This window comes from Ammospiza nelsoni, chromosome 4, assembly GCF_027579445.1.
Source record: "Ammospiza nelsoni isolate bAmmNel1 chromosome 4, bAmmNel1.pri, whole genome shotgun sequence".
In the NCBI taxonomy this organism is placed as follows: Eukaryota; Metazoa; Chordata; class Aves; order Passeriformes; family Passerellidae; genus Ammospiza; species Ammospiza nelsoni.
This window is the reverse complement of record NC_080636.1, coordinates 62,701,599-62,709,809: the sequence shown is the minus strand read 5'-3', so window position 1 is coordinate 62,709,809 and position 8,211 is coordinate 62,701,599. Positions and strand designations below refer to the sequence as shown.

The following is an 8,211-nucleotide window of genomic DNA, read 5'->3' as shown; positions in this document are numbered from 1 at the left end:
CAGATGTGAGATAATCAAGAATTTCTTAAAATGTAGTTTCATGCTCCTTGCATATGTCAGTTTAGGCCTTTAGCAGATTTATCTATGCATGATGCAAGCACTGTCTTTTATGTCAGTCAGTCATTGACCACCAAAGAGCAAAGGCACAAAGCATCTTAGAAGACATCTGGGCTTTATAATACAGGATAAGATAGGCTGAAGGGGGATAGCAAGACTGTTAGGAGAAAGCATGGTGAAGTGTACGGCAGCAGATTCAGCGTCCCACTTTCTGCAAGCCAGCTGCCTTATTCTAAAGGGCTTGGCAAAACAAAGGTGAGCAGAATGTGTGGTTGTCTGAGGTGTGCTTCCTTCTCCTTTGGCCTTGACCCTACATTCCTACAAGTCTTAGGTGCTGGGTTTATGAAAATGGAGTGGTACAGCAGCAGGTCAGCTTAAGCTCAGTGACTCTGGAGAGGGACCCAGAACAAAAGAACTCAAGAAATTATACCTTTGAGACTAAGTGCCCATCCTGCATGCAACTTGCATGCCTCTTGGCCCTCTTGGTTATTTTTGATCTGGATCTTTAACTCCTTACTCAGGTGTTTCTCTCTGTCGGTGCAGGAAGGCTGTTGACGGTTCTTGTGAAGTTGCAGCTTTGCTGACAGTTGTCTCCTTATCTTCTGATGCACCTGCTCGCTAGCAGAGCAGGGGAACCAAAAAAAGCCCAGGAGTTAGGATAAACACATTTATCAACAACAAAAACAACAGTGTGCTATCAATATTTTTCTTGTACTAAAGACAAAACAATATGCCAGCTACTAGGGAAAATTACTAGGAAAACTAATTTCAGCTATGGAGGTATAAATTCATGGTTTGCAGCCTGAGACTTCAGCAAATCCAGCTACTCATCCTGAGCAAGTAAAGCTAAGCAAACAGCATACTAAATCATACAGAATTATAACTATGTATCTCATGCTGCTGAAAACTTACTCAGGCTAAACTACTATCTCTCAACACAGGTCTTGAAAATTCTGGTTTGATCTGAATGTAGCCAAAACATTTTTCCAGACACGGACTGTCAGTGGGTAGAAATGTGCCTTGGAGAGGGTTGTTAGATGTCAGCCCAAATAGCAAAAGCTTCTGTCTCAGAAAGAATTTAAAGCAAAGACCTTAAAAGGTAGGGACATGTTACTGCAGCTTAAGAAAAAAACAACTCCTGAGTCTCCTGGCAGTAAAAATCTACTATGTAGAATCCATTTTTTTTACCTTGCCTGTACAGTGGGAGTATCTGAGAAGGGGGCTGAGATGAATGGCTGGCAGGCACTTGCTGCCAACTGAGTGCTGAACAAAGAATGTTGTTTTAAATTACTTCGCTGGGCGATGTGCCCCCACTTAGATAGCAGCTGATGTGGCTACAGTAGAGAGACCACTGTCCTGCAGCAGTCCCGTGTTTGGAGGGGAGATACCGGAAGAGAACGCAGCTCTGTTCTTCAGGTGTCTTCTCTGGTGAAACCTAGCACAAGCTCTGGCCTGATGGAAAGGCTGACTCGTGACATTGCCGGAGCCCTGTCCCGGGTACCTGGCCAGTGTACTGACTGCTGCGCCGGAGCTGGGCGCGCAAGCAGAACAAGCTGGGAGCAAATCCCGCGGGGGTGGGAGCGGGGAGTGCAGCAGCAGGTGTGCGGAACCCGTGGCCTTCCCGTACCAGCGAGAACCGCCCGCGGCAGGGCTCGTTCTCTGTCTCACCGCCACTCGCGGGTTCCCAGCCCGGCGCTGGGAGCCCGGCTGGCGGCGGGGGCTGCGGGGGCGCTCTCCGTGCGCGGTGCGGGTGCGCGGTGCCCGGTGCCCACGGCCGGAGCGGTGCCCGCGGCCGGAGCGGCGATGGACCCCCGCCTGCGGGCCGCTGCGCTCTGCGGGACGGCGCTGGCGCTGGCGGGCGGCACGGTCGCGGTGTTCCGGGCCTGGGCCCGCCGGCGGAGTGCGGTCTCGCTGTCCGCACGCTCTGCAGCCGCCGCTGCCGCCGCCGATCAGGTACCGGGGACGCGTCGGGGCGGCGGGCGAGGCCGCGGGCTCGGGGAACGCCCGCTGGGCCGCCCGGGGCCTCCCGGCGTGGCTGCGCCGCTCCGCCCGTCTCGGGCCACCGCGACCTCGGCCCCGGCGGCGCCCGGAGCCGCGGCGGGGCGGTGGCCGGGCCGGGGCCGCTCTCCCCGCTTTCCTGCCCCGCTTCCCTGCCCCCGGGGCCGGCCGGTGTCCCAGGGATCCCCCATCGCTGCGGCCGGGCACTTGTGCCGCCGGGGCCCCGCGGGCATCTTCAGCTTCCTCACCGCGAGGGGGCTTTTGCCGTGCCCTCCAGGCCCCTTGTTCAGTCCCCTTCTTTCCCCCAGCCCTGCTAAGCTTTGCTCTTGCCCCGGCTGCCCGGGTAAGTGTGTTACCCTCGCTTTGCAGGGCAAAGGACACGGTAAGCAGATCCTGGTGCTGGGCCTGGATGGGGCTGGGAAGACGAGCATTCTTCACTCCCTGGCAACTAACCACGTCAAGCGCAGCATGGCTCCCACCGAGGGCTTCAATGCCATCTGCATCAACACCGAAGAGTCCCAGATGGAGTTTCTGGAGAGTGAGTGAACCTGTTTTAGTATTGATTATAAGTTCCTGTTTTGTGTTGTAGGGCTCAGGCACCTATTTTATTATCCCAACGTCCCCAGATGCCTGCTTCGATAATGTGAAGCTGTGATTATTTTCCCCTTGGAGATTCTGCTTTCCTACTCAGCCTCTTTGAAGGAGAAGACACAATGGTGTTAGAGATCAGTTTTCATTCAATCCTGACATCCTGGGAATTCTACTCCCAGAGAGAGATGGGTAATAAGCCTGATTGGGTGAAACCAGAAGAGGTTTCCCCAGTAAGCCCTGTGTTATGGTCCATAGCTCTTGTTCTGCTTCTCCTTGGTGCTCCTGCCTGGCAAAGGGCAAGAGTTACAGAGGAATAAATAATAAGTGAAAGAAGAGAGGGGGAAAATAAAAACTTTGTGCCCTTTCTGTTCAAAAGCCTCAGAAGTGGTATTTTCTAGTCTTTAAACAGTCTTTTGAATGTCTGTAGCATTTTGTTAAAATTTCTGTACTGTTGTTAGCTCTGATTTTTGGTTATTGTCTGTGCCTGCAGAGGGCATCTCCTGTGATGCCTTTGGTGCATCACAGCTGTTTTGAGGTGCAGCCTGGCTGATGGGAAAGGTGGAGGCACTGGGGTGAGGTCACTCCCTGGTACAGAGAAGCTGACATCCAGCCTCATCAGTGCTTGCCTTCTGTGGAGGCAGGAGCTCCTCATTGATTCCTGCTGTTTCTGCACTGTGCTGTACCAGTGCTCAACTGGCTCAGTTGGCAGCTAGTCCATAGATGCCTCTGTACCTTTAGCAGGTCTGAAGGAGTTGTACTGTTCCCAGGTAAGTTTTTGGGGTGTGGGGATGAGGCTGCTTAGACAAAGTTTCATTCCCAATCTTATTACCACAGGAGTCTCTGCAGTGGTTTGGGGAAATGGTCTTTAGAGGGATGCTTGCCATCTGTGCCCCTCAGCTGGTATGTAAGAGGGTGTCTCCTACAGGGGTGTGCTTTGCCTGTCTGAGCCCAGAGAAACACACAGTGTCTCTTCTCCTGCCTGGGGATGGTCTGGGCCCAGCACTGCACACACCACAGCAGAACCTGTTGTTTCTGAGTCGTCCTTCCCTCTCTGGTCCAGGTTGGTAGTGCCTGAGATGTGATGGCTGCGATCTGACCCATGGGAAATGCAATGTCTCAGGCCAGTTTCAGCCAGGTAAATCCATGCATGGCTCTCTAATCTGGTTACTTATCCAGTCTGTACCATTGCCTAGTCCAGGGGTTAGCAGCCTGTGCTGTGATCACACGGCACGAGGTGATCAGCAAACAGCAGGGGTTTTATTTTGCTGTCTTAGAAAGGTGGAAAACTGTTCTTTTTCTTTGTACCAACATACAGATAACTGGATGGTATCTTGCCCTCTGCAGGTGGTAGGAGCTCCTGCCTTCTCCTGAGTTCCTACAAGTTTGGGAGAAAAAAATGTTCTCTGTGAGGTTGCTGACCCCTGGGTTATGCTGTGCATGAATACACTTAAAAAAGGGAGCAGTGCTGAGCCCCTGCAGTATCACAGTACAGAATCAGGCTTCTGTCCCAAACATTACATGTCAGTCACAGCCCTTTGGCTCCTTTCCACAGTGGCAGACTTGCAGTTCTGCTTCCAGGTACGTTGGGCCATTTGAAGAGGCAGGCATGCTCTAGTGGGAAATGTTACTTCCCTTTCCATATTCTTGAAACTACTGAACCCTTTTGACTTAAGTGAAAGCAAAATTGTTTTGACACAGAACAGTCAAAGAGGGCAATAAAAGATGGCTGTATAGTCTGACAGTTTTGAAAAGAGCTCCTGTGATAGGGAACCCCAGATATTATTGTTTTGTAAACTTGCTGCTTTTGAAAGACTCACACATGCCTTTGAGCACCTCAGTACTCTTTGAGTGAGTGGTCCTGCAATGTGCCTGAAGACCACCTAGAGACCTGAAAACAAATCTGAAATACTTAATATACTGATAGTTATTCCTTCTATTAAACTCAACAACCTACTGAATTCTTTGTCCCCAGATGGGAGCAACAGTCTCAAACACCTTGCTGCCTACAGTTTCACCAGAGAATTATTTTAAGACCTAGTTTTGAAGGTGAACTGCTTTCCTCTGTATCCAGCAGAGAAGAGCTCATGGAGAAATGGATGTTGTGTGAAGATACTTCAGAGGGTTGCCTGAAGAGTCTGCTGGGACTAGATTTTTGTCTCTTCCTTAAGCACCTTTGGTTATTCACAAAACTGTGGGAGTTTTGAGCTAGTTCTTAGTGTCATACAAATACAATGAGAGCCCTCCACACCTCAGAGCTAAATTTCTCCTTTGGAAATTGTACACCTGCTTTGTCCTAAAACGAGATGGGCATTGGGAGATAGCCTGTATGGGGACATTTGGTGTTTGTGGACACTGAACTGTTTTCTACTCTCTTACTTGCTTGAGATCAAGAACCAACAAGGCAGAAAACAACTGTAAAGAAACTGAACTCAGAATCCTCTCAAAATAAGAGCTTAAAATGGGAAGATTTTTTTTCCCCCAGAGCATACATATATGCCTTCATGGGACCTGACTGGGGAAAATAAAGCTGTTTTCAGTCTCATGTACAGTAGCTCAAATACTTTGAGGTTTTGGTAATCTAAATACCTTGGGTTTTCAGCCCAGGGCCTGCTGTCTGCACCTCTGAGAGCAGTGCTGTTGAATTACTTGGTGAATCCTGTGCTGCTGTCTTCTCTTCCAGTCGGGGGCAGTGAATCTCTGCGCTCATACTGGAACATGTACTTGCCCAAAGTGCTGTTGCTGGTCTATGTCGTGGACTCGGCCGATCATGCCCGACTGCCTGTGGCGAAACAGCTGCTTCATCAGCTAATCCAGAACAACTCCACCCTGCCTGTGGTAGTTCTGGCCAACAAGCAGGTAAGAGTTCCCTGCTGCTGCCACAGCTTGGGCTGGCAGCAATTTTGGAAACAGCAACAAAGCCTTTCAAAAGAGGCTTCATGCCTTTAAGGAGAGCACACGGCTGGGAGTCTTTCTGACACACCTGTTGACCACAAAACAAAATAATCTGAGGTTGTTTTGGATCTGCAAGATGCAGGTCCTGTGCTTGGTGAAGATGCAATCAGAGCTGTGGGTAGAAACTGCTGTTCAGTTGCAGGGTTTGGGAGCTTCAGGGAAGACCACAGTTAGATGTGAAGTTAGGTTTCTGTTCTGAGTATCTGCCTAGAAGTACCACTTCACCTAGGAGCAGCTAAAGAGTGAAGCACTGTTGTTTGCCTTCAGACTGTCTGGTTGGTTGCTCCTAAGGCTGCTTCTGAAATCTGAGAGAAAGAGCAGCTTTCCTCACAAGACAGTGCTTCCTCCTAAGATCTTTGTGGAAGTAAGTGGTGGTGTACCTGGAAAAGAATTGGACCTCTGGTACAATCAGATGACAGAAGAGCCCAGGGGTTTTAATCACAGATTCTCTTTTATGAAGGTTGCATGCTCAGTATGCTCTACGTCGTTATCTCCTAAATTTCTCGTAACTGAGGCCCATTACTAGTCGTCATTTCTGTTACTCTTGAACACAAGTGCAGGCTTGGGCTTCATCAGCCTCAAGTGCATCAGAAACACTGGTGGCTGAGGAGGCAGGCAGGGCATGACTGTTGTATATTTGCCCTATTCTTGTAACCCTTTGCTGGGCACCTGGGGTCTTGGGCCAGCAGTGCTTTTGTCTGCCTTGTGCAGGTGGTCTTACATAGATATCAGAAACAGTGGAATTGGTGTAGAAATAGAAACAACTGTACCCATATTCAGGAAGAAGTTAGGTTAGAAATTAACTCTTTTCCCCAAGGCATTTTAGGACATGGGAAGTGACCTCATAAAAGGTACAAAAGAATGGTGCCCCAGAGCCTTTGAGACTCTTTCCCTCCTGGACAAAAGCAGAGGCTCAAAGTAGGAATGTGCCACTACTTCTTGCAACTAACAAGGTTGTTTTATTTTTGTGTAACAGGACCTCGAAGGTGCATATTGCATCACTGATATTCACGATGCTCTGGCTCTGTCTGATATTGGGGACGAGAGGAAGATGTTCTTGATTGGTACCCATGTGGCAGAAGATGGCTCTGAGATCTCCTCCAGCATGCAGGATGCCAAGGAGCTGATAGGGCAGCTGGTTTTGGAAACACAGTGACGGCTCTTTTCTTAAAATAAACAGGTGTTTGCTGCTGACGGAGAGCACATGTTAGTATATGGTCAGTTTGCAGTGTGGCAGCTGAAATTAGCAGATATGCTTTCCTGGTGGGTGTGGAATTCCTCTGAAAGTGGTATCTAGTTGGTAAGAAAATCTTAATTTATAGTGGTTTGAAAATACGTTTGAGAAGTAGTCTATTTTTAGCATTTTTGTAGGAGAAAAATAGTCTGTATCTTAGGCAGCAGATTTAAGGGAAAATATAGCTTAGATGGGCTAGATAACTTCACGTCAGTTGGGAATCAAGCACTGATTTCCGTGGAAGAAAGTTGCATCCAGTGAATTTAACATGGCTTGATGTCTCAGGTTAAAGTGAAATATGTTTACTTTACAGGTTTTACAGAACACTTTTAACAGTGGTGTTCTGTTAAAAGTGAGACCTCACTTCTTGACAGTGTCAGAAATTTAAAGTGCTGCAACTAGTGTTTTTGACAGTGACAGTTCTTGTTGTGTTCGTCCCAGTTGTTATGGGAGTAGCAAATTGGTAATCTCTGGAAGTTGGGTTGGTTACTCCTTCTTTAGTGGGTAAGAACAAGAAAATGAAAGCAGTAATATATTGTTTCTTTGCCTACAGGCAAAAAACCAAAATGGTGTAATTTGAGGTAGTGACTGGATGCTTTTAAGTTAAATTGGCAGCAAAGGTGGGAGACTTGTCCATCAGGTTGAGCAGCTTATTTAAGCTTAGTCCAAGATGTCCTCGAGCAAGTAGTCTTATTTGTGAAAACCCTGTTGTTTCTTGACGGTGGTTTCTGTTAGCACAGCAGGTGAGGGAGGTGACAAGCTGCTCAGGAGTGTCACTTTCCCAGTGTTATACTCAAAGGATATGACCCAGGAGCAGTCCTGTAAAGGACCTGTTTTGCACACGCATCTATTGTACGAGGCTTTTACGGTTTTGTCCTTTGTAACAGATGCATAAAGCAGAAAATTCCACCCTAAACACGGCTCCGGGCTGCTCTCTTCCAGCTGGGGAACAAGATGTTCGGCTGCGGGAGGCACCCTGGGCCGGCCAGCATGACAGGGCTCTTGTCACCCCTTGTGGGCACAGGCCGTGCCCGGGCCGGGCCGGGCGGGGCGGGCGGAGCCGTTGGGCGGGGCGGCCATGGAGGAGGCCGGGTGCCTGCACGGTGCTTGGGGCCCGGGCAGCCCGGGGTCGGCCATGGAGGCGGCCCAGTGCCTGCACGATCGGTGGGGCCCCAGCGGCTTGGAGCCGGCCATGGGGGCGACCGGGTGCCTGGGCGGTCCGTGCGGCGTGCACGGTGCGTGGAGCCCCAGCGGCCCGGGACCCGCGGGCGGGGGCGGCCCCGGTGGGCTCGGGCAGGGAGGGCTCCCGGGCGCGGTGGGCTGGCTGGCGCCGGCAGGCCTCGGCCACAGCGGCGGGACTGCGGGGTGCCGGCCCCCGT

The 8,211-nt window shown here is 50.3% G+C and overlaps 1 protein-coding gene across 3 annotated transcripts; it reads left to right on the top strand.

Annotated features, from left to right (window-relative positions):
• The first annotated feature begins 1,832 nt into the window (after nucleotides 1-1,832).
• Nucleotides 1,833-7,726, top strand: ARL9 (ADP ribosylation factor like GTPase 9). 3 transcript variants are annotated; one of them, XM_059470501.1, is made up of 4 exons: nucleotides 1,833-2,010; nucleotides 2,425-2,593; nucleotides 5,327-5,502; nucleotides 6,575-7,726. In XM_059470501.1, the coding sequence occupies exons 1-4, from the start codon at nucleotides 1,861-1,863 to the stop codon at nucleotides 6,752-6,754; spliced, it is 675 nt and encodes a 224-aa protein (XP_059326484.1). In that variant the 5' UTR covers nucleotides 1,833-1,860; the 3' UTR covers nucleotides 6,755-7,726. The 3 variants fall into 3 exon arrangements, with proteins under 3 accessions (XP_059326484.1, XP_059326485.1, XP_059326486.1); XM_059470502.1 differs by lacking the exon at nucleotides 1,833-2,010 and adding an exon at nucleotides 3,707-3,781 and having other exon boundaries at nucleotides 2,522-2,593; nucleotides 6,575-7,725; XM_059470503.1 differs by lacking the exons at nucleotides 1,833-2,010; nucleotides 2,425-2,593 and adding an exon at nucleotides 4,127-4,224 and having other exon boundaries at nucleotides 6,575-7,725.
• The last annotated feature ends 485 nt before the right edge of the window (nucleotides 7,727-8,211 follow it).